This window comes from Symphalangus syndactylus, chromosome 14, assembly GCF_028878055.3.
Source record: "Symphalangus syndactylus isolate Jambi chromosome 14, NHGRI_mSymSyn1-v2.1_pri, whole genome shotgun sequence".
Lineage (NCBI taxonomy): Eukaryota > Metazoa > Chordata > Mammalia > Primates > Hylobatidae > Symphalangus > Symphalangus syndactylus.
Genome location: NC_072436.2, coordinates 113,991,462 through 114,016,314, shown reverse-complemented (window position 1 = coordinate 114,016,314; position 24,853 = coordinate 113,991,462). Strand labels below are relative to the sequence as shown.

General features: G+C 53.5%; 1 protein-coding gene across 1 annotated transcript in view; it reads right to left on the bottom strand.

Moving 5' to 3' along the window:
* PPL (periplakin) overlaps positions 1-17,831 on the bottom strand; it is a 54,458-nt gene extending 36,627 nt beyond the window's left edge. The window contains exon 1 of the mRNA XM_055243002.2: positions 17,470-17,831. Coding sequence (XP_055098977.1) covers positions 17,470-17,531 — 62 coding nt within the window. The 5' untranslated portion in view covers positions 17,532-17,831. The remainder of the gene's footprint in view (positions 1-17,469) is intronic.
* Positions 17,832-24,853: the final 7,022 nt, after the last annotated feature.

Below are 24,853 nucleotides of genomic sequence, written 5' to 3'. Positions count from 1 at the left end.
AGTGCACACCTGTAACCCCACCACTTTGGGAGGCTGAGGCCGGAGCATCTCTTGAGCCTAGGAGTTCGAGACCAACTTGGGCAAATAGGAAGACCTTGCCTCTACAAAAAATACAAAAATTAGCCACGTGTGGTGGTGTGCACCTGTAGTCCCAGTTACTTGAGAAGCTTAGGCGGGAGAATCTCTTGAGCCTAGGAGGTCAAGGCTACAGTGAGCTGAGATCGCACCACTGCATTCCAGCCTGAGAGACAGAGAAAGACCCTGTCTCAAATTAAAACCAAAAAAAAGTGTATGTGTGGGGTGGGGGTAATCAGGGTCACTTTTAGAAACACCTCAGTCAGGCCAGGTGCAGTGGCTCACACCTGTAATCCTAGCACTTTGGGAGGCTGAGGCGGATGGATCACGAGGTCAGAAGATCGAGACCATCCTGGCCAACCTGGTGAAACTCCGTCTCTACTAAAATACAAAAAATTAGCTGGGCATGGTGGCACACACCTGTAGTCCCAGCTACTTGGGAGGCTGAGGCCAGGGAATTGCTTGAATCCAGGAGGCGGAGGTTGCAGTGAGCCGAGATTGCGTCACTGCACTCCAGCCTGGCAACAGAACAAGACTCTGTCTCAAAACAAACAAACAAAGAAAGAAAGAAACAAACAAACAAACAACAACAAAAAAAGAAAGAAAGAAAAGAAAGAAAGAAAGAAAGAAAAGACCTCAGTCAAATTTCAAAGACACCTTTGTGGTTCAAGGACTAAACTGGAGGTTCAGAGCAGCGTCCAGGGCCCTGAAACAGACTTGAGATCATTTACACTCTTTTTAAAGTTTTGAAACAGTCTTGTCCTGTTGTCCAGGCTGCAGTGTAGTGGCGCAATCTTGGCTCACTGCAACCTCCGTCTCTGGGTTCAAGTGATTCTCCTGCCTCAGCTTCCCGAGTAGCTGGGATTACAGGCGTGTGCCACCATGCCTGGCTAATTTTTGTATTTTTAGTAGAGACAGGGTTTCCTCATGTTGGCCAGGGTGGTCTTGAACTCCTGATCAGATGATCTGCCTGCTTCGGCCTCCCAAAGTGCTGGGATTACAGGTGTCAACCACCATACTCGGCCCCAACTAATTTTTTAATTTTTTTGTAGACATGGAGTCTCTCTCTGTTGCCCAGGCTGGTCTTAAACTCCTGAGCTCAAGGGATCCTCTTGACTAGGCCCCCTAAAGTACAGGGATTACAGGTGTGAGCCACTGCACCTGGCCCCAGCCTGCATTAGAGGTGGCAACTCGAGGCTGAGGACCCAGTGGCTCGCTCAGTAACCCCAGCTGCAAAGTGGGGAGCTGGGACTCAAACCTAGGGCTGTGTGCTGCCCTGGCATGGCCAGACAGCACACAGTCCTCAGAGGGCCAGCAGGGATGCCCATGAGAGGAGCTGGGACAGAGGTAGCACCCTGGCCTTGACACACCACCGATGCTCCACGTGGACAGAGAAAGAGAACACAGGTGTCTCGGGGGACCCTCGCTCTCCACCTCGTGGGTCTCTCTTCCTGCTTTTTTTTTTTTTTTTTTTTTTGAGATGGAGTCTCCCTCTGTCGCCCAGGCTGGAGTGCAGTGGCGCGATCTCAGCTCACTGCAAGCTCCGCCTCCCGGGTTCACGCCATTCTCCCGCCTCAGCCTCTCCGAGTAGCTGGGACTACAGGCGCCCGCCACCACGCCCGGCTAATTTTGTGTATTTTTAGTAGAGACGGGGTTTCACTGTGGTCTCGATCTCCTGACCTCGTGATCCGCCCGCCTTGGCCTCCCAAAGTGCTGGGATTACAAGCGTGAGCCACCGCACCCGGCCCCTGCTTTAATTTTGTGCTGGTGCCACTGGCACTTTCTTTCAGCTGGAAGGGCAGTGTGGCCCAGTGGTTAAGCACCCAGACCAAAGCCAGACAGCCTGGGGTCAAATCTTGCCTCTGCTCTTAGTAAGCTGTAAAATACCTAGCCTCTCTGAGCCTCAGTTTCCCCAGCTGTAAAATGAGAGTCATCACAGTATGCATGCCACAGGGCTGTGGTGGGCGTGACTGAGAGAACAGATATGGGGTGCTGCCTCTGAGGAGCCCAGCTCTGCCTTGACCTGGGTCCACCATCCAGGGATTTAGGCTTCTTTTAAGGAGGTGATAAAAGCCAGAAGCCGGCTGGGCACAGTGGCTCATGCCTATAATCCCAGCACTTTGGGAGGCTGAGGTGGGCAGATTACCTGAGGTCAGGAGTTCGAGACCAGCCTGGCCGACATAGTGAAACTCTGGCCAACATAGTGAAACGCTGTCTCTACTAAGAATATAAAAATTAGGGCCGGGCGCGGTGGCTCAAGCCTGTAATCCCAGCACTTTGGGAGGCCGAGGCGGGCGGATCACGAGGTCAGGAGATCGAGACCATCCTGGCTAACACGGTGAAACCCCGTCTCTACTAAAAATACAAAAAATTAGCCGGGCGTGTTGGCGGGCGCCTGTAGTCCCAGCTACTCGGGAGGCTGAGGCAGGAGAATGGCGTGAACCCGGGAGGCGGAGCTTGCAGTGAGCCGAGATCGCGCCACTGCACTCCAGCCTGGGGGACAGAGAAAGACTCTGTCTCAAAAAAAAAAAAAAAAAAAAAAAAATATATATATATATATATATATATATATAAATTAGCCGGGCATGGTGGCGGGCACCTATAATCCCAGCTACTCGAGAGGCTGAGGCAGGAGAATCGCTTGAACCTGGGAGGCGGAGGTTGCAGTGAGCCGAGATTGTGCCACTGCACTCAAGCCTGGGTGACAGAGCAAGACTCCATCTCAAAACAAAACAAAAAAAGCAAAAAAACCCTAGAAACAAACAAAAAGCCAGAAGCCAAGACCTGAAGTTAGAATCCTCCAGCACCTGGGAGATGAAAGAAGACCCCCGGCCATCCACACTGTTCACGCTGATCCTGGTGCAAGCCCAGACATGCTTTGCTTCCGCCCTGTGAATGTTGCCTTGCCCGGGCACGGGGAATTCGCAAGTAACCTCAGAATTTGGAACCATCTCCTCCAACATCTGCGAGGAGAGGCTGGTGCCCATATATGGGTAATGAGGTGTCGGGAGGACAGGAGATCCTGGGTCCCAGATGCCCACTCCCCAGACCTGGCTGGGGCACAAACACACAGCCCGCTTCAGCTGTCTTGGGTTTGGGCTAAGGATCTGCGTCAGTAGGTTTGGGGATTTGAAGGGTACAGGGTGTTCCCACCGCTCTGAGAACGCTATGCCGTCCGCATAAAGGAAACCGCAGAAGGGGAGGGTGGGGAGGACCCGTCTACCCGGTTATACCAACGGATCCCTGAGACCTGTCCCTGCCTCTCCCTCCACTGGTTCTACCTGGGAACACGTCTCCTGCGCATCCTCCTCCATCTGCCCCTCTGGCCTCACCTTGATCAAAGTCACCACTTCTCACCTGGCCCAATGCAACAGCCACCCACTGTCTTTTGTGAGAACATTTGGGAGCACAGGTAAGTTTTAGTTTGGATGATGGGATGATCTGGTTGCATCATACAAAGATCTAAGAGTTGGGGAGATATGTTTCCCGGCCTCCTGCCCCCAGGAGAGACGTGGACCCTCCAAGGACACCATGAATGGCCAACCTTCCAACCAGCAGCGACCTGGGAGGGGGGCTCCCTGTACGGGGGTGGCTTCAAGAGCCACCCTTGATGCCTTCAGCTGTACCTGTTCAAGTCACATGGCACCAACTGGCCCATTCTTTCTTCCCTGCCTACAGGGGAGGAAACTGAGGCAGCCTGGCCAGGGCAGGGAACGTGGCCTGTGTTGTGGCTCTGACCTAGGTGTGGGTTCGGGCAGGTTCCTTAGTCTCTCTGTGCCTCAGTTTCCTCATCTCTGAGACAGGGATAGGAACTGATCCCACTGCAGAGGGTTGAGATAATTCAAGGAGATAACCCTTGTAAATGAAAGCGCTTTGGGTGTGGCCACACCATGATTAGGATAACTGGGTTTCATCCTCTTCCTCCCTGTCACTGAAGCGTGGGGGCCCTGCCAGGGCAGGGCTCTTTGTCTGCTGTTCACTGCCATGTCCGCAGCACCCATCAAACTGACTGAATTATGCTGGCTATTTGGAATAACAGCAGGTATTACTCCACCTGTCTCAGCCTTAATTTCCTTGAACATAAATGGGGTTATCGTGCCTGCTTGTCATGGAACAAGCAGAAAGACACCCAACAGCTGGAAAACATTCCCACAGGAGTTCAGGTATTAAGTTGCTTTGTATGCAAGGCCAACACTGTTCAATAGAAACCGAACCTGAGCTGCCGGGCGCGGTGGCTCACGCTTGTAATCCCAGCACTTTGGGTGGCCGAGGCGGGCGGATCACGAGGTCAGGAGACTGAGACCACGGTGAAACCCCGTCTCTACTAAAAAATACAAAAAATTAGCCGGGCGTGGTGGCGCGCGCCTGTAGTCCCAGCTACTTGGACAGGCTGAGGCAGGAGAATGGCGTGAACCTGGGAGGTGGAGCTTGCAGTGAGCCCAGATTGTACCACTGCACTCTAGCCTGGGCGACAGAGCGAGACTCCGTCTCAAAAAAAAAAAAAAAGAAACCGAACCTCAGCCACAGAGAATTTACATTTTTCCAGTAGCCACATGAAAAGAGTAAGAAGAAATGAGTGAATTTTTTTCTATTTTATTTAACCTAATATGTCCAAAATATGATCAATTTGACAGGTGGTCAACAGAACATTATTAATGGATATTTTACATTCTCTTTCTCATACTAAGTCTTCAAACCCTGGCACACAGACATACATGCACAGCCCATGGCATGGGGCCAGTAATTACTGAATAGGACTGCCAGATTCTAGGTGATTCTGGGGCACCTGGACCTGCTTTGCTCTAAGCCCGCAGTGACCACAGCCTGTCAGTTATGCTGTAGGAAAGCTGATGGGCGCTCAGAGCATCTTCCAGTCTCACTCGGTGCCTGGTACCCAGGACACCTAATAAATGCTCATTCTCTTTGAACCCTGAGACTCCTCCTGTCCACACTCACTGACTAGATGTCTGCCCCAGGACAGGGTCTCCTCTGCGGGTCCCTCCCTGGCTGCCTGACTCCAAAACAACCCGGGGCTCTCAACCGTGCCCAGTGGAGCCTGGTGCCTGGGTGTGGAGAACCCTGGCACAAAACCGCAGCAAGACACCCTTCCCCAGGTCCCCAGAGCCCCTGCAACCCTGTCCATAGGCCACGGGGCTGAGCGGGAGGCACTTGGCCTGCTCACAGCCATCCCCTTCTCCAGGCTGCGAGAGCAGCCACCCCGGGAACAGATCATACTTTAGCAACATCAGAGGGGCCACGTTCCTACCATCACCTCCGCCCCAGCTGTCCCTGTCGCCCAGAACTGCTGTGTCCCCTGCTGGGTCACAGCCCAGCCTGCACTCTCCTCCCATGTGTGGACACAGGTCCCTGCAGGCTCAGCACTCCTGCCTGGCCAGGGCCACTGGCCTTTGATCATCTGCAGTTCCTTCCTCTGGGGGTTAATTCTGTCTCAGTGGGTGTGTATGGGGGTTGTATTGGTGCTGGAATGTCTGGAACGCACAGGAGGGTACACCCCTCCCCGGAACCAGCCTCACCTCTCCCAGAGCCCAGAGTAGGGGCCGGGCCTCCTGCCACCATGGTCATCCTCTTCTGGCATCCTGCCTGCCTGGAGGGCCAGCTCGGGGGAGGTGCACCTCTAGTGCCGAGCAGCCCTGTGCTCCTACCTTCTTTAAACACTGCCTGGCTCCTGAAACATCTGATCTGGCTCTGACACAAAGGCAACCACCGTGGACACTCAGGAAATAACTGATGAATAGTAACAACACTGAGGGCACCTACTGGGTATCCAGTGACCACTCAGTCCTTTTGTGCATCACCCATTGAAATCTCATAGCCCTAGGAAGTAGCCACCCTTAGTGTTACTGGGGCTCTTAATCCTACCTACTAGGCTATTAAACTTTTGGACAAAGAGAACTTACTCACCTTTTTGGGGGGCCCTTCTATAACCCTTAATTCCACACCTTGCGTAGGGTTGGGCTCAATAAATAGGTATTGAATTGAGCAGATGTTTTAATGCAATTAGGTAACTCCTATGTCTGTGTTCCAGATGAAGATAATTGAGGCTCACAGAAGTTAAGAAACTGGTCCCAGTTTACACAGCTAGGAAGTGGTGGTGCCAAGATTCAAACCCATGAAGACAGGCTTCAAAGCCACCTTCTCAGTACAAAGGGGACATCAATATCAATCCACACACACCCCTTACAGACAAAGGGACAAGAGGCATCGGAGAGACAGGATGATGGGACCAGGCATTCACCATCCAAGGAAGGCAGAGTGATTTACAGTTTGTTGTCATTTTCATCAGTACAATTAATCCCAGTGGTTGGTTGGGTAAGGACTAGCGATGGCAAACTGAGACTGAGTCATTCTCCTAAGATGTCCCCACAAGGGACTCCCAGCCTGTCCCTCCAAACAGACCTTTCAGGCGGAAGCAACCGGCACTGAGTGAACACCTTCCTGGCCCACACCCTACCCTAGCACCGGAAGTAGGGTTCATCTCTGATCCTTACAACAACTGGTTGAGGGACGTGCTATCATAGCTCCATTGCAGATGAGGAAACTGAGCCTCAGGAAGGAGCGGCCACTTGCTCAGGGTCAACAGGTTAGTAAAGGTCTATGCTTATAACTGCTGCAGCCCCAGCTGGGCACTTTGTAGATATTCAGTAATTGCCAAATAAATTTTCCACCCCGCCCCACCAACTCCTTGTCATCTCTCTGCCCCTTATAGGCGCTGGCAACAGGCCCTTCACCATTAACAAGCTCCCAGAGATATGAATTGTCGACATGCTATAAAATACCTGCTTAATTTCACACCTACTTATGGAGCCCCAAGCTTATGTAAGGCCTGGAATTAAGGACAACAGAAGGCCCTCTCTCAAAAGATGAGTAAATTCCAACTGTTCAAAAGCTTGTAAGCTAGTAGGTAGGCTAAGGACAAACACCCCAATGGGTATAATTACAAAGATTTGGCCGGGCGCAGTGGCTCCTGCCTGTAATCCCAGCACTTTGGGAGGCTGAGGTGGGTAGATCATGAGGTCAGGAGATCGAGACCATCCTGGCTAACACCGTGAAACCCCGTCTCTACGATAAATACAAAAACAAGAATAGCCGGGCGTGGTGGCAGGCGTCTGTAGTCCCAGCTACTTGGGAGGCTGAGGCGGGAGAATGGCGTGAACCCGGGAGGCAGAACTTGCAGTGAGCTGAGATTGTGCCACTGCACTCCAGCCTGGGCAACAGAGCAAGACTCTGTCTCAAAAAACAAATAAACAAAAAAAACCAAAAAAACAAAAACAAAGATTTTAGATCACTTACATCAGGGTATTTTCATCCACTGTGTTCCATTTAGGCCTTATAATCTAACTTTAATGATGAAAATATACTCAATCCAGTAAAAACCAGGAAAAGAGCAAAATGGAAACAAATGGAAAGCATGATAAATAGGGCACTATGGTGGAGTAAGTTCAAACACATTAGTCATTACCATAAATGTAAATGAGTTAATTTTGCCTATTAAAAGATAGAAGACTTTCAGGTGAGAATACAAAACACACACCTTCCCCAAGCTATATGCCATTTTATAAGACACACACACTTGAAACTAAATGATACAGGAAGGTTGAGAATAAAGAAATGGAGAGTGACATACCAGGCAACTGATACTGAAGAGAGAAAGCACTGTCCATATATCTCAAAGACAAGAGGGAGTGAGGCAATCCATGTAACTATGTTGTTCCCAATAGCTACACATCAAAAGAATGATGTCTGGACCCATGTCCATGGAGATTTTGACTTAATTGGTCTTGGAAAGGGCTCTGACATGCTGTTCAAAGCTCCTTAGGTGATTCTAATGGGCAGCCAGGGATGAGAACAAGGAACTGAACCACAGCAAGGTTTAAAAGAAGCAAGATGTGGAAGAATCCTAGATCTCTATAGGAAGGAAGTCCTGTGAGAAAGCAGTACACAGGAGGTGCCCAATAAATACCAGATTGATTGGTCAATTGACTGATTCTCTCACTACTAGAAACTCCTGTGCTAATTACACAGTAAATGTCCTCACACCCAGCTATTAATCCTGGGGAAATATATCCTAAGATGAGAGGCTTGCTGGTGTAGTAATTCTGGGTCTGTTCTTAAGGCCTAATCTGTTTCTGCCTAGGGAAGGCCGCCCTGCCTCCAGGCCTCTGATGGGGCCTAGGGTTCTGTGTCAGGTGAGTGCTTTTGGGCTCATGTTACAAACATACAGAAGTTCAAGCTGCTTTGGGTAACACCAAGGCAGGTCTTGAAGACAGGGCAACACAGCGAGACCCTATTTCTACCAAAAATAAATAAATAAATAAATACATAAATAAAATTAGCTGGCCATGGTGGTGCATGCCTCTAGTCCTAGCTGCTCAGGAGGCTGAGGTGGGAGGATTCACAGCTCACTGCAGCTTTGAATTCCTGGACTTGGGGGATGAATAGGGCTCAAGCCAACTTTGGTGCCCCGAGGCATTAGGATGTCACTCTGGGTTCAGGACCACTGGACAAAGAGCACCAGCCTCCTTTTATGTTTTTTGAGACAGACTCTTGCTCTGTTATTCAGGCTGAAGTGCATTGCTGCACTTCGCTCACTGCAGCCTTCAACTCTTGGGCTCAAACACAAAATATATTTTGTATTTTTAGTAGAGACAGGGTTTCACCATGTTGGCCAGGCTGGTCTCAAACACCTGACCTCAGGTGATCAAGCTGCCTCGACCTCCCAGAGTGTTGGGATTACGGGAGTGGGCCACTGTGCCCCGCCATCTCAGCAGTTCTTACCCAGACACTTTGAGAATGCTGGCAGGGTGTCCTGGCCGCCCCGCCCATCCTTTCCTAGGCAGAGGGTTTTTGTCATGCCTTATAAGATAAAACACACGGGAGCTGCTGGCTGAGCCTGCAAGGCCGCAGGGCTGTGGGAGAAATAGAACTTGCAGAATTTTTTGCTGCCCCCACTGCCTGGGGTAGGATTTCAGGTTGATACCTTTTAGGGTTTCAACTTCTCTGCCTTCGCCATGGGGATGGTTTTTTTCCCATCGAAGGCTGAGAAAGGATTCCAAGTTTGTACCACAAAGAAGAGACAGGGCTTCAACCCTGCTTCAACCCCAGATGAGAAACTCGATTCAGCCGGGCCCAATGGCTCATGCCTGTACTCCCAGCACTTTAGGAGGCTGAGGCAGGTGGATCACCTGAAGTCAGGTGTTTGAGACCAGCCTGGCCAACATGGTGAAACTCCGTCTCTACTAAAAATACAAAATATAGCCAGGTGTGGTGGTGGGCGCCTGTAATCCCAGCTACTTGGAAGGCTGAGGCAGGAGAATCACTTGAACCCAGGAGGCGGAGGTTGCGGTCAGCTGAGATTGCATCACTTCACCCCAGCCTGGGCAACAAAAGTGAAACTCTACCTAAAAAAAAAAAAAAAAAAAGATCTGCTGAGAGTCCTGGAGCAGGTCACCGAAACTCTCAGAGCCTTGCTTGGAAAGAGAGTTGAGGGTAGAATTTATCTCACACAATGTAATAATCATAATTTAGGGTGACTGTTTTAAGCTAGCACCCAACCTCAAGGCCTTTCTGTGTTCACACCTTTCCCAGTTCTGGTTCCCTCCCCTCCCACTTCCTCGCAGAGACTCTCCAGTTTTGTCTCCCCATCCAGAACCTGCCTGCTTGCCTTCCAGGCCTGGGCCCCCTTTGCTTCCTGAGGCCCCTCTCCTTCTTCTCCCAGACCCTTTATTTTGCTATGGACTGGACTCTGAGACCCAGGACTCAGGGCTTGCCTGCAGGCTCTTCCCACGCTGTGCCCCCCGCCAGCTGTGCCCCATGCCAGCTGTGCCCCATGCCAGCTTGCCTTCTCTACTCCATCCTTCACCTAAACTGGAAAACTCATGATCTACTCAGACATGCAGAAAAGCACTGAAAAGAATCAGCCACGCATGTCCCCACCACCAGGGTTTGGTTGATGTTTTCACAGTACCATCTTTGCTGCAGATTTTTCTAAAAACGAAGTAAAATGTTATTGTTCATCATCCTTTCAGCCCCCTCCTTAGGAGTAGCAGAATTTTAGACTTACTGGTTCTTCCTGAGCCCGTTTTATTTTATTTATTTAGAGACAGGGTCTTGCTCTGTTGCCCAGGCTGGAGTGCAGTAGCACAATCACAGCTCACTGCAGCCTTGAATTCCTGGACTCAGGGATCCTCCCCCTCAGCCTCCTGAGTAGCTAAGACTAGACGCATGCACCACCATGCCCGGCTAATTTTTTTTTTTTTTGGTAGAAATAGGGTCTCACTATGTTGCCCAGGCTGGTCTTGAACTCCTGGCCTCAAGTCATCCTCCCACCTTGGCCTCTCAAAGCATTGGGACAAGTGTGAGCCACTGCACCTGGTTCCCTAAGCCTTCCAATACATAGACACATCTACATTCAGGAAGAGTAAGTGGAATTGCTCTGTGTATGTTTCTAAAATTGTATATATTCAAGCATCATCTTTGCATCCTTCATCATCTTGCTTTGCTTGCTCACTGTCATGCCTTTTCAGGTCGTGGATACACACGTCCCTCTCTCTGTCAACTGCACTCTCTTTATCCTCCCATCTCCAACTGATCCCCGGGTTCGGCTTAGAGGACCCCTCCTGCAGAAGCCTGTGTGGCTGGGTCAGGGCCCTCTTTTATCTATCACCCCGCATTGCTGCCAGCTGCGTACTCAGCCAACTCTCTGCTCGCTGTCCTGCACGCAGGAGGTGACTGGATGGGGACAGGGCAGGGGGCAGCCTGCTCAAGCCTTGCATTCCTTTCCACTAGCTGGAAGCCCTGCCCCATTCATCCCCACCTCCGGGCTCTGCTGGTCCTGGGGTGTGAAGCACAGGGCAGTGTATGCTCTCTTGAGATGCTGAGGGAAGGGGAGAATCTTAGCAGTCCCCCATGGCTTACATTCATTCATTCATTCATTCAGCACATGTGTAGCACCAGTCTCTGGGGGAAGGCAGCCACACAGCCACATCTGGCTACCCCCAGAGTCACATAGCTGCTGAGATAAGAGCTACCAAGGAGAAGGAGAGTCCATAGAATAGATGGATCTGCCCCAGCAGAGAGGGTGGGGAGGGCTTCCCTGAGGAACAGAAGGTAAACCTGGAAGCGGAAGAGAGGCAGTGAAAAGGTGGGAGGGGCATTCTGGGCAACAGGAATGGCACAGGGAAAGGCCTTGTGGCCGGGCACAGCGTGGAAACAAGACGGTGACAGGCATATGTTGATGTGCAGGGCGCCAGCTCCCAGGGCCTAAGAGCAAAGGGAGGTCTGGGGAGGGGGTTAAGCAGCTGGAGGTATGGTCAGATTTATATGTTGTAAGGAGCTCCCTGGCTGCCATGGGGAGAAGGGACTGGAGCGCTGAAGTGGAAGAAGGAACAGTGAAGAGAGACTGGAGGCCTGCTGGGCTGCTGGCTCTGCAGGCAGGGAGAAGTGGGGATCCATTTAAAGGGAAAAGGGCCCGGGTGCAGTGGCTCACGGCTGTAATCCCAGTGCTTTGGGAGGCTAAGGCAACAGGCTCACTTGAGTCCAGGAGTTCAGGACCAGAGTGGGCAATATAGTGAGACCCTGTCTCTACAAAACATTAAAAATCAGCAGGGCATGGTGGTGTGCACACCTGTAGTCCCAGCTACTTGGGAGGCTGAGGCACGAGGATTGCTTGAGCCCAGTAGTTCAAGGCTACAGTGAGCTATGATCACACCACTGCACTCCAATCTGGGTGATACAGTGACAGCCTGTCTCTAAAGAATAAAGAAAGAACACTTAAAAAAAAAATAGGCTGGGGTAGGGAAGGGCAGGGCTGGGACCTGAAGAGAGCTCTGTCCCACCTGGAGGCAGAAAGGGGCACCAGGTGGCCTCCCGGGCTCCAGAGGCTGCAGCACAGCAACCCATCAGAAGCCGGGAGAACAAAGACCAGAGGCCATTTCCCCATTCGCTCCCAAGACAGGCCAGGGCAGGCAAGCTGGGAGGATGGAAGGTGGTGCCAGTAACACCGGCACAGCCCTGCCGGGAGCAGAGAGCAGCTGCATGCTGGGAAGCCAGGGTTCTCTTCCCTGGACGAGGAGCCTTGGAAGCTCTCTAAAGCAGCTTCTCCCCCAGGTCCCCTACTCCCAGGGCCTCCCCCAACCACACCCTCAGGGTGTTGCCTAAAGGGTGTGGAGGGAGCTGTGTCTCTCCCCGAAAATACCCTTTCCCCAAATGATCCCCCCTGACAATGCCTGAAATGCTACCATTAGCAGCTGTTCCTCCAGGTAAGCTCAGCTTTGTCCTGTTGAATTTCTCCAGTCTCATTCCTTCTTCCAAGAGAACTGGGCAAGGGATGGAGGGGCAAAGCTAGAGGGAAGAGAGGTAGAGGGGGTTGCTGGGGGTGGAGGCAGTGAGCGCAAACACCAGTGACTCTACCATCTGGCCTGGAGCAGTCCCCAGGCACAGTTGCTGCCAGCTCCAGGTGGTGGGGAGGCCTCATTTGCTTCCCCGGACTCCCCTGGACTCCCAGCATCTGCCATTTGTGAGCTGTGAGCTCAAGGTGAACGTGAGGCCTCTGTGAAACAGGACACTTCCACCTGCCTGGCAGGCCCGCTGTCAGAGTGAGATGTAACATCCATGGCCTTGCTGGGCTCACAGTATGTGCCTGAGAAATGGCGGGGCGGCTCTCTCTAAGCTGTCACCCACATGAGCCCTCTCCCAAATCGATCAGGTGTTCCTGACATCACTGATCGATGGGTGCATGTGCGTGTCTGCTTGAGTCAGCTCCCTGGTCAGCTCTGGGCTTGGCTCAGTCATGAATCTTTTTTTTTTTTTTTTTGAGACGGAGTCTCGCTCTGTCTCCCAGGCTGGAGTGCAGTGGTGTGATCTCGGCTCACTGCAATCTCTGCCTCCCAGTTTCAAGTGAGTCTCCTGCCTCAGCCTCCCCAGTAGCTGGGATTACAGGTTTCTGCCACCACACCCAGCTAATATTTAATATTTATTTTTGTAGAGATGGGATTTTACCATGTTGGCCAGGCTGGTCTTGAACTCCTGACCTCAAGTGATCCATCCACCTTAGCCTCTCAGAGTGCTGGGATTACAGGCGTGAGCTACCGCACCCGGCCCGTCGTGCCTCTTAATAGCAGTGTGTGCTTCCTAGTATCGGCTGCTATGATTTGCCGGGTACTCGCTCTGAACCAGGTCATGGGCTGGACCCATCATGTGCATCCTCCCATTTGATCTACCCAGCAGCGTCACCAGCTGGGGGTTGCTGTTATCACCCCACCTCATAGATGAAGAAACTGAGGCTCGGAGACGTTAAGTGACTTGCCCAAGATCAAATAGCTTAAGAGACACAGAGCTGGGGCCTGAACTCATGCCCAGCTAGCATCAAAGGCTGTGTTCTTGCTTTTTTTTTTTTTTTTTTTTCTTTTTGACACAGAGTCTCACTCTTTTACCCAGGCTGGAGTGCAGTAGCACAATCTCGGCTCACTGCAACCTCTGCCTCCCAGGTTCAAGTGATTCTCCTGCTTCAGCCTCCTGAGTAGCTGGGATTAAAGGCACCCACCACCATGCCCAGCTAATAAAACACTGTGTTCTTAACCACTAAGAGGCTCAGGGTACCCCAGGTGCCTCCCAGTAGAGCATGCTTCCCTTTTGCCAGCTCTCCCCTCAAAGCCTGGGGTCCTGCCTCCCATGCAGGAGCACTCCATCAGGGCTGGGCCAGTGTTGCAAGACCCGTCTAGGCAAGGCCAGGCTGCTGGGTGTTTACTGGGACCCAGGTCTGGGTGGAGGGGCAAGATTAATCCCATTCAACAAATTCAGAAGCGCTGAGGCTCAGGGAGGCTATGTTTCTTTTCAAATAGAGGCAGAATTCAGCCTGACCGCAGAGCTGGGTCTTGAGCACTCCATCCCACCGCGTGACAGGCCAGATGCCTCCTCTGGGAAGTCCTCCCTCACCTCCCAGCATCTGTGCTCTGACTGTGACAGCTCTCACTTCAGGCCTGTCACAAAGCATGTGAGTGGCCAGGCTGGAGACCTCATCTGTCCGGCTCTATGTTCCATTGCTCCTGCCTGGCCCCATCAGTCCGATGCTCATGTAACCATACATGTACTGAAGCTTAACTCCATTTTATCTCTCTGATGTGACTGCCAGTGACTCAAGTGCAGGGAGGTTGTCAACGTCTCCTCCACACCCACCTGCTAAACCCCAGCAACAGTGCCTATGGAATTGTGCACTGCATAGCCTGCCCACCATGATATCAAGTTTAACCCTGGGTACACCACAGCTAGCTTGCCCGCATTTGCTTAATAACTGTAATCGTCATAGCTGCCATTACCTGAGGCCTCTTATTCTCAACCCTTCCCCTGCATTATTTCATTTAATCCTCAGCCAACATCGCCAGGCAGGCACCGTGCTTATTCCCATCCCACAGGTGAGAAAACAGGCTCAGAGAAGCCAAGCAGCTCCTCCGAGGTTGCACAGCCAGGAGGGTGGCAGCGGGTCTCCTCCAGGGCCTCTCGACTAGGCTGGACTCTGTCCTCGGTGACCTGCACCATCTGGCCTGACTCTGTCATTAGCTCAGGTGTGAACATCAGCTCCCACACCTGTCATTAGGAACCCAGGCAACGGGAGCAACGGGGTTCACACCCTGTCCCAGCCCTCCCCAGCTTCAGCTGCTAAAAGGCAGACAAACTGGAAGGGGTGGCTTTCTCGGTGGGGTGTTCCGTTCACTAATCCACACTTTGTAGTCCAAAGGCCTGACTACCTTGGGTGTGAAAGTCACAACTTGGGGCTCCTGGGTCCCCTGGGCTCGGAAAGGGGTGCTACCCTCATCCGGGCACCTCCTGTGTGCTACAGCACTGCTCCTGCCAGCAGCCCTATGCATGAGACACTCAGTATCACCACCGTGCTGTGCAGAAAGGGAAAACAAGGCTTCAAGAGGCTCCAGGCTGGAGATGCCAGGATCAACACTGAGGCATTCTGCTCTCAGTGCTGGAGCTCCTACCTGCCCCACCAGGCTGAATCTCACCAGCAATTTTGTTCTCCCCCAGACAATGGAGCGGGCCCCTGGAAAACTCGGAGTGAAGGAATAACTTACGGATCCACTCCCTGTGACCAGCGACCACAGCCTAGAGCCACAAGTCTGTCCCCTCCACCCCCAACCAAGACACTTGCTATGGGGCTAGCTGGGCATCAGGCAATGCCCGAGAGATGCGTTTGAGAGAACGGGGTACAGGGCTATCCCCACCCCACAATCTACTCTGTGAACTAGTCCCCACTAAGGGGAGGGGGCAGAGGGATGCACTGGGCTTGGAGACCACCCGGGGAGGCATCTGACATCTGCTCCGGGCTGTGGCTGTGCTCATTCTGTGCTGGAGTGGCAAGGTTCAAAGGAATGGTCTTTCACCCCATGCTGGGGAGAGAATCAGGAGGGCTTCCTGGAGAAAGAGACGTCTAAATGGAGATCTGGGACCAATGGCTGTCAGCCTAGGACAGACGGTGGCTGCCTTGGGCCAGGGATACAGAGAGTGGCAGGACCCCAAATCTTTGCCACCCCAGACCCTCCCAGTCTCTGCAGCTATAAAGGATGGGATGCCTTTCATCCTCATGCTTCTGGGAAAGCCCGCACCCCTCCCAGCTTGTCTGGGTTCATTAGAACCTTTTGTTAGGTCCAAGCTGGGGCCTTCAGGGATGGAGAGCTGCAGGAAGGAGGGAGGCTGGGAGGAGGCAGAGGGCGGGGCGAGGCCTGGCCCCACTCCTGGTATGTGGGTGTCTGCATGTGTGAAGGACTGGATGGGCCTAGTCTCTGGGGTGGAGAGGACAGAACGGTTCTCCATGGCTGGCACGGAGAATCCAATTGTGCAATGCCCCAGGGAACAGTGCAGGGACTGGACGGGCCCCTGGCTGGGTCTGAGTGCCAGCTGGATGCAGCCATGGAGGAGGGGTGTGCAGGCCCTGCCCAGTCTCTGGGGTTGTGAAAGATAGGGGATGGGTGGGGAAATCTCTGAAGGGGGGTAATGCCTCTGAGCTTGAAAGAGCCCAAAGGGAGACACGGGTGGGTGGGATCACACGGCAGGGGGGTTTCTGAAAGGGCTGGAAGGCCAGGGAATGGAGTGTCGCACTCCAGCGTGCTAGGGCCCCGCCGCCTGCACCTGTCCGACTGGTCGGTCTAGGTCGGACTGCAGGGGTTGGGTGGGAGCCCCGCGCCCAGAGGCCTCTCCTTACCTAGGGAAGGAGTGAGGAGCTGCTTGAGGGCACAGTGGGGGCTCCCAGTGAGAGCTGCTTGGGGGCAGAACTCCCAGCCAGGAGAGCCATGCAATTTGCGGGCCCCTCACCTGCCTGAAGTCTCTTGTCCGAGAAGTTGGCAAAATGGTCTTTGCTAGCCCAGAGCCCCCACTCTATTTTCCGAAGTGGGGGTATAAGGCAGGGCTGGATTCCCACCCCCTCCGTCAATCTCAGCATCTCCACCAGGCTCCCCCAAACCGGTTATTAAGTGAACACATTAGGCTTATCAAAACGGACGTGGGCTGCTTCTCACTGCAAACACATCAAGACATGCCATTCCCCTCTCAGGCCGCCCTGGGAACCCGCGGCTCAGAGACGCCGCCAGTTTCGGGGCTGGGGTGGGGGCAGGGAGCCACACCCCTGAGAAACCGAGCTTCGAAGAGGAGGCCCCGACGCCGCCCAAGCTCAGCTCAGAACCCAGAGGGTGGGGAGGTAAGGGGGTGCCTCCCGCTGTGCCCCTACACCCGACCCCGCACCCCCCAGGGCCTACGGGCGCGACTCTGGAGAGCAGGGTGGCAGGTGCCGGGAAATGCAGCGCGAGTGGCCCGCCCCATCCGGACACCCATCCCTCGCCTCCCCGACGCCAGGAACACTTGCGCGGTCTCAGAGGCACTGGAGAGCGCCCCTCGACGCCAGCTCAATTTCCCTGCCTCAGGGCGCCCCCTGGACGGAGCTTCCTGGGTCGCCCGCGGCGACCTCGTCTTGAGTGCCCGGTCCTCCAAAAACTCCGCCCCCGCATCCAGGTGGCTATTCCCGGTACTGGGCGACCCTCTGCGCAAGAGCGACCCTGGGACACGGGGGTGCCCTGTACCCCCAGCTCAGCTGCCCATGCCCTAGGCCCTCAAGGCAATGCTCCCTGGGCTCCCGGAGTCCCCGATGTCCCTAATTATGCTCCCTCTCGGGGACCCCAGCCAGTCCCCTCCCACCTGGCGGCGCTTCCCAGCTTCAGGGTGGCCTCGGTCCCGCGTTCCCGCGAGTCCCGCACTCCGGGTTCAGTTCCCTTTTCCTGGACCCCGTGCCCCCCATTTCTACACTGCCCGGGCGGTCTTCCCGGTCCTGTGCGGCCACAGGCGCAAGAGCGTCCCGGAGCGGAGCTGTGGGCGCCTCCTCACCTCCGGGTCTGCACAGTGGGGCTGTATTTGCCTTTGTTTCTCTTCCTGAAGAGCGAGTTCATGGTGGCGTTCGGGGTGCGGGCGGCGGCGGCTGGAGGGCCCGGCGCGCACCGAGGGGCGGGTGGGAGCGCAGGTGAGCGAGCGGCGGCGCGGGGAGCCCCGACTGCGGCGCGGCAGTGGCACCGGGTCCCTACTTGCGGGGGGCGGGGCGTCCGCCGGCCACTGGCTCTGCGGGCCGCTCCCCGAGAAGGTGGTGCTTACCTTCCCGAGGAGGGGCCACCGCGCGGGCGGGGCTTGGACGCTGGGGTGGGGACACCGGGTCTTGGCCGGACACCGCCCACCCCCAGCCGGGGGACTCCGGAGGCCGGGCAGGCACTGGGGCGCAAAGGCCGCTGGGGCGAGCGCTCGCAGCCCCACCCTCCTCGGGCCCGGCGCGCCTCTGGCCGAGGCCTTCACCTGGTTCTGCGCTGCGGCGGAACTCGGCGCTCCTGGTGCTTTGGCGGACACCCAGCTGGGCCCCGCAAGACAGGTGCGGCAGAGGCCTGCACGGGTTCCTGTGCCCTAGTAGCTAGCGAATTGCACTCAGATGGTGGCAATTGAGGGAAGGGGGCTGGACTGCGGAGGGCGCCGGCCTCAGTTCAAACCCTGCCACCCCCAGGTCGGCTGACACTCCTGGGCAAGGTGTTTTACTGCTCCCAGCCACAGTTTACTTCTTCGTCAAACGGTGATAACCACCACTCCATCCAAAAGGCCTGTGGGGTTGTCCCTGCAGGTAATGCACGCAAAGCGCTGAGCGCAGTGCTCTGTCCCGAATCTGCTCTCTGCCTGCCATCTCGGGTGGACAAAAAACTCCTGTGAAACTTCAATAACTCCAGGCCCTGGCACGAGAAGAGTGCTTCATAGCTGGTCATAAAAGCTGCTCGATTCCAGCTCAGAACAACGACGTTGCACAATTCTGCCAGCATGTCCTGGCCCAGACTGTGTGCCAGTGGAGAAGGCTGCCCTTAGACAGAAACCCAATCTGACCTGAAGCCTGGATGGGGCCTCGCAAACAGGGAGGGTTCAGTGCCGCTGTGGAGGGTGGTGAGGGTCTGAGCCCAGCCGGGAAGGAGGAGCCCAGGGGAGACCCCAGAAGGCAGCAATCAGGATACTATGTTATGGCCAAAAGGCTATTAGGGCTCAGATAGGGAGTGTCCAGGTCTGTGGGGACGGGCCTCCAACTGGGGGTCTGGAGTCCTGGGTTCAAGTTCAGCTGTCTGAATCTTCAGACCAGTCTCTTCTCCATTCGTTTTCTATTTAAAAATAAGGAGGCTGGCCGGGCGCAGTGGCTCACGCCTGTAATCCCAGCACTTTGGGAGGCTGAGACGGGCGGATCACGAGGTCAGCAGATCGAGACTATCCTGGCTAACACGGTGAAACCCTGTCTCTACTAAAAATACAAAAAAATTAGCCGGGCGCGGTGGCGGGCGCCTGTAGTCCCAGCTTCTCGGGAGGATGAGGCAGGAGAATGGCGTGAACCCGGGAGGCGGAGCTTGCAGTGAGCGGAGATCGCACCACTGCACACCAGCCTGGGCGACAGAGCGAGACTCTGTGTCAAAAAAATAAATAAATAAATAAAAATAATAAGGAGGCTGGGCTGGGCGCAGTGGCTCACGTCTGTAATCCCACCACTTTGGGAGGCCGAGGCGGGTGGATCATTTGAGGTCAGGTGTTCCAGACCAGCCTGGTCAACATAGTGAAACCCCGTCTCTACTAAAAATGCAAAAATTGCAGGTGCGTGGTACTGCAATCCGAGCTATCAGGGAGGCTGAGGCAAGAGAATCACTTGAACCTGTGAGGTGAAGGTTGTAGTGAGCCAAGATCACTCTACTGCACTGTGGCCTGGGCAACAGAGTGAGACCCTGTCTCAAAATAAATAAAATAAAATAAAATAAAAATTAGGAGGCTGATGGGGAATTCATTGACAAGGGCTTTCCTGCCCACAGCCCCAGAGTGTGTAAGGACATCCAGTGTCTTCCAGGCCATCTCTTGTGCCTGCCATGGAAGGACTGTGGTTTCCAAGTATTATAGGAAACTCTAGGAAAACATTATTATTATTATTGAGACAGGGTCTCACTCTGTCACCCAGACAGGAATGCAGTGGTGCCATCTCACCTCACTGCAGCCTCATCCTCCTGGGCTCAAGTGATCCTCCTGCCGTAGCCTCCTGAGGAGCTAGGACTACAGGCACACACCACCACACCTGGCTAATTTTTAATAATTTTTGTAGAGGCAGAGTTTCACCATGTTGCCTAGGCCGGTCTTGAACTCCTGGGCTCAAGTGATCTGCCCGCCTACTGCCTCTCAAAGTGCTGGGATTACAGATATTAGCCACCGCGCCCAGACAACCTTATTCTTAATGGGGCTTCTATGGGTGGGCTTAACCCGTTTATGCCTGAGGTTGCAATTTTTTGAATTGATAAATCAGAGCTTGGCAGTAACCTTGAGCAGTAAGAGATAAATAACTCCCACAGGCGTCATGTTCCAATAATGGAACACTAGGTGTAAATAGGGGTGTGATTCCTCCTAAAGTTGTGCCCGCCTGCCTGCCTGCCTGCCTGCCTGCCTTCCTTCCTTCCTTCCTTCCTTCCTTCCTTCCTTCCTTCCTTCCTTCCTTTCTTTCCTTTCTTGCTTTCTTTCTTCTTTCTTCTTTGAGTCTCAGTTGCCCAGGCTGGAGTGCATTGGCACAATCACAGCTCACTGCAGCCTTGACTTTTGGGGCTCAAGCAATCCTCCCACCTCAGCTTCTTGAGTAGCTGGATCCACAGGTGTCCACCACCACGCCTGGCTAATTTTTAAAACCTTTATATTTACATATGTTTTTTGTAGAGATGGGGTCTCGCTGTGTTGCCCAAGCTGGTCTTGAATTTCTGGGCTCAAGCAATCCTCCCATCTTGGCCTCCCAAAGTGCTGGTGTGAGCCACTGCACCCAGCCCTAAAGTTGCTTTCAAGATGTGTGTGTCCAAATGTGCATTTTTCTGGGGGAGGATGTATTGCTCAGTGGAGTCACTTACTCATTCAACACATGTTTCCCATCACTCTCACAGCCTCAGTGTGCCTGGCTCTGCTTATTGTACACGGATGAGAAAAGGGAAAAGAACAACACAAAAGGGCCTTTCTCTTTGGGAGCTTTCAGGTCCTGGGGCAGGGGACAAATATTAAAAATATTAACTTGGCCGGGCGTGGTGGCTCACTCCTGTAATCCCAGCACTTTGAGAGGTCGAGGCAGGCGGATCACCTGAGGTCAGGAGTTCAAGACCAGCCTGACCACCATGGTGAAACCCCGTCTCTCCTAAAAATAAAAAATTAGCTGGGCGTGGTGGCGCGTGCCTGTAGTCCCAGCTACTTGGGAAGCTGAGGCAGGAGAATCTCTTGAAACCTGGAAGGGGACGTTGCAGTGGGCTGATATCATGCCACTGCACTCCAGCCTGGGAGGTTGCAGTGAGCTGAGATCGTGCCATTGCACTCCAGCCTGGGCGACAGAGTGAGACTTCATCAAAAAAAACAAAACAAAACAAAACAAAACAAACAAACAAAAAAAACCATGTTAACTTTTCTTTTCCTTTCTTTTTTTTTGGAGATAGGGTCTTGCTGTGTTGCTCCAGCTGGAGTGCAGTGGCGTGATCATGCCTCACTGCAGCCTTCCTTGACCTCCCAGACTGAAGCCATTGTCTCTCCTCAGCCTCCCTCTCAAGTAGCTGGGACCACAGGTGTGCACCACCATGCCTGGCTAATTTTTTAAAAATTAATTAATTAATTATCATTATTTTTTTTGACAGTCCTGCTCTCGTCGCCCAGGCTGGAGTGCAATGGCATGCTCTCGGCTCACTGCAACCTCCGCCTCCTGGGTTCAAGCAACTCTCCTGTCTCAGCCTTCCGAGTAGTTGGGACCACAGGCGCCCGCCACCATGCCCTGCTAAGTTTTGTATTTTTAGTAGAGACAGAGTTTTGCCATGTTGGCCAAGCTGGTCTTGAACTCCTGACTTTGTGATCCGCCTGCCTTAGCCTCCCAAAGTGCTGGGATTGCAGGTGTGAGACACTGTGCCTGGCCTTTTTTTTTTTTTTTTAATTTCTTTTTTTAGAAGGAGTCTCACTCTGTCACCAGGATGGAGTGCAGTGGCGCGATCTTGGCTCACTGCAAGCTCCAACTCCCTGGTTCAAGGGATTCTCCTGCCTCAGCCTCCCGAGTAGCTGAGATCACAGGGACGCGCCACCACGCCCAGCTAATTTTTGTATTTTTAGCAGAGACGGTTCGAACTCCTGACCTCAGGTGATCTGCCTGCCTTGGCCTCCCAAAGTGCTGGGATTACAGGCGTGAGTCACTGCGCCTGGCCGCCTGGCTAATTTTTAAAATTTTTGGTAGAGATGGGCTCTTACTTTGTTGCCCAGGCTGATCTTGAACTCCTGCAGGCTCAAGCAATCCACCTGCGTCGGCCTCCCAAAGTGCTGGGATTGCAGGTATCAGTACCTGCGCCCGGCCAAATTGTGAACTTTTTGAAGGGGTCTGGGGACCTATGAGGGAGAAAGAGCCTGGGAGAGGCGGTGGTTCGGTTGTTGCACCTTAAAATCTCTAGAGGAGTTTGTAAAAGGCATATTCTGGGGCCCTGGGACCCTTGACGTCCTGACTGGGGGGGTCTGAAGAGGGAGGGGCCCAGGAATCTGAAATCTGGACAAGCTTCCCTGGGTGGTCTGAGGCCTCATTGTGTGCAGCCTCCCAGCTGCTCGGGCAGACAGCCCTGAACAGACCTCCCCACCAAACCCAGTCCTTCCCCAACTTGGCTCTGCCTGGCTCAGTTTCAGGTGCCGCCCCCAGGTGGGCATTTGTCATTGGCAGGTAAGGGCATGACAATGCCCTCCCTCGTCCAAAAGTGACTTCTTGCCTAAATCTCAGGGCCCCGAAGGGACGCTCCCTCCAGCCAGCTGATATTGGGAGCAAGTGTTAGAGAGGAGCTGGGGTTTCAGAACACAGGTGTGTGAGGCGTCACCTCGGACCCGCAGGAGCCTGAACTCAACATGGAGCTTGCTCACCACACAGACCCCTTCCCCACACCCCAAAAGGGGTTCCCAGGGAACTTGTTGGTCCTTGCTGTCGCCCCCTGGTCTGCCTATGCCTGGACACCCTCTCCTTTCTCCTTCCCCGTACCTTTCCCCACAGGTGGGCTCTTACTCTGGTCTTAGCATGCCTTGAGGCTGGTCACTGCGACGGTGTTGCTGACATTGTGCTAAGTGTACATCCTGGGATGCTTTTGGCAACACTGTCGCTAATGGAGAAGCTCTGTAAAGAAACTGCTGCCTATTTGGAGGGGGTTGGTCCGGTAACCAGGGCTGCCTACACCGGGAAGACCCTGCAGCTGGAAAAGGGGCAGATGTGGAGACCATATGTAGACTACACACGGAGTCCAGTGCCAGATGCCAAGTGCAAAAGAAAGAGGGAAAGAGAGAGTATGTGGTGTGTAATATGCTTGTCTATGCACAAAAAACTTCTGGAAGGATACATGAGAAACCGTTGCCGAATCTCCCCAAAAAGGACAAGAAAGAAGTTTGAATTTTCTTTTCTTTTTGAGATGGAGTTTCACTCTTGTTGCTCAGGCTGGAATGCAGTGGCGTGATCTTGGCTCACTGCAACCTTCGCCTCCCAGCGATTCTCCTACCTCAGCCTCCCAAGTAGCTGGGATTACAGGTGTGCGCCACCACACCCAGCTAATTTTGTATTTTTAGTACAGATGGGGTTTCACCATGTTGGTCTGGCTGGTTTTGAACTCCTGACCTCAAGTGATCCACCGCCTTGGCCTCCCAAAGTGTGGGGATTACAGGCATGAGCCACTGCGACTGGCCATTTTTTTTTTTTTTTTTTTTTTGTGAGACGGATGGAGTCTTGCTCTGTCACCCAGGCTAGAGTGCAGTGGTGCGAACTTGGCTCACTGCAACCTCTACCTCCTGGATTCAAGTGATTCTCCTGCCTCTGCCTCCCAACTAGCTGGGACCACAGGTGCGTGAAACCACACCCGGCTAATTTTTGTATTTGTTATAGAGACATGGTTTCACCATGTTGGCCAGGCTGGTCTCTAACTCCTGACCTCAAGCAATCTGCCCGCCTTGGCTTCCCGAAATGTTGGGATTACAGGCGTGAGCCACTGCGCCCGGCACAGATCTCGGTTTGAATCCCCACTCAGTTCCTTTCAGTTGTGTGCACATGGGCAAATCATTTTGCCTCTCTGAGCCTCAGTTTTCCTCATCTGAGAAGTGGACGCAAGCCTAGCATCAAATTCACAGGGTGAAAGCCTGTGTGATAAGCACTCAGTATGTCCCCCGGCAGTTAGGGAGGCCCTAACGAAGGGGAGGGGATCCTATCTGTAGCTAGACACTGTATGTTTGCGGGACTGAGGGGCACAAGTGACTACAGGAGCTCCAAACAGTGTCAAAACTCTGGGCTTCTCCAATTTGCCAAATCCTCTTTCCCTACAACTCCTAGGAAGGTTAAGAGTTGGTTTGTGGGAGGCAACCAGATCAGGGACCTCTAGGTCAGCAGTGTGTAGCTCAGCTGCTGAATAACAGTGATGACATTGATAATAGTAATGTCACCTCTTGTTTACTGAGGGCTGACTCTGTGCCAGGCACCATGCACGTGCCCAACCACCCCCACTGGGTGAAGCAGGGCAGTGCCCCCTGCCTGGGACGTAGCCACTTCCTTATTTTCTTTAATTAATTTTAAGACAGAGGGTCTTGTTCTGTCGCCCAGGCTGCAGTGCAGTGGTGTGACCATAGTTCACTGCAGCCTCCACCTCCTGGACTCAAGCGATCCTCCCACCTTGACCTCTTGAGTAGCTGGGACTACAGATGCACACCACGAAGCCTGGGTAATTTTTAAATTTTTTGTAAATACGAGGTCTTGCTGTTGCCCAGGCTGGTTGAGAACTCCTGGGCTCAAGTGATCCTCTCACCTTGGCCTTCCAAACTGCTGGGATTACAGGCGTGGACCACTGTGCCCGGCCTCTCTTGTCTTACTTTTTAGGGAAGGAAATGGGCCCTGAGAAGCACAGGGCACATCTGGGCTGGTACCTGGGTCAGCCTGCTCCTGGGCTAAGCTCTTGAACCCCTGCCTCCCTCCACTCTTCAGAGTTCTAATTCCTGGGTTTGGGCTTGGGCTTGGGGCAGCTGGGCTGGTCTCCCGCTGACTCAGCTGAGCCTGGCCCAGGAGTGGCAGGTAGAATTAGCAGATTTAGGGAGGAATTTGAGTGGCGCTTCACCATCCCTCCCCTCTCCATTCTCTAGGAGCTGGGCTAGGAGCTGGCATGGCTGTGTGTGTGTGCACGTGTGTACACACGTGCGCACACCACACATTTGT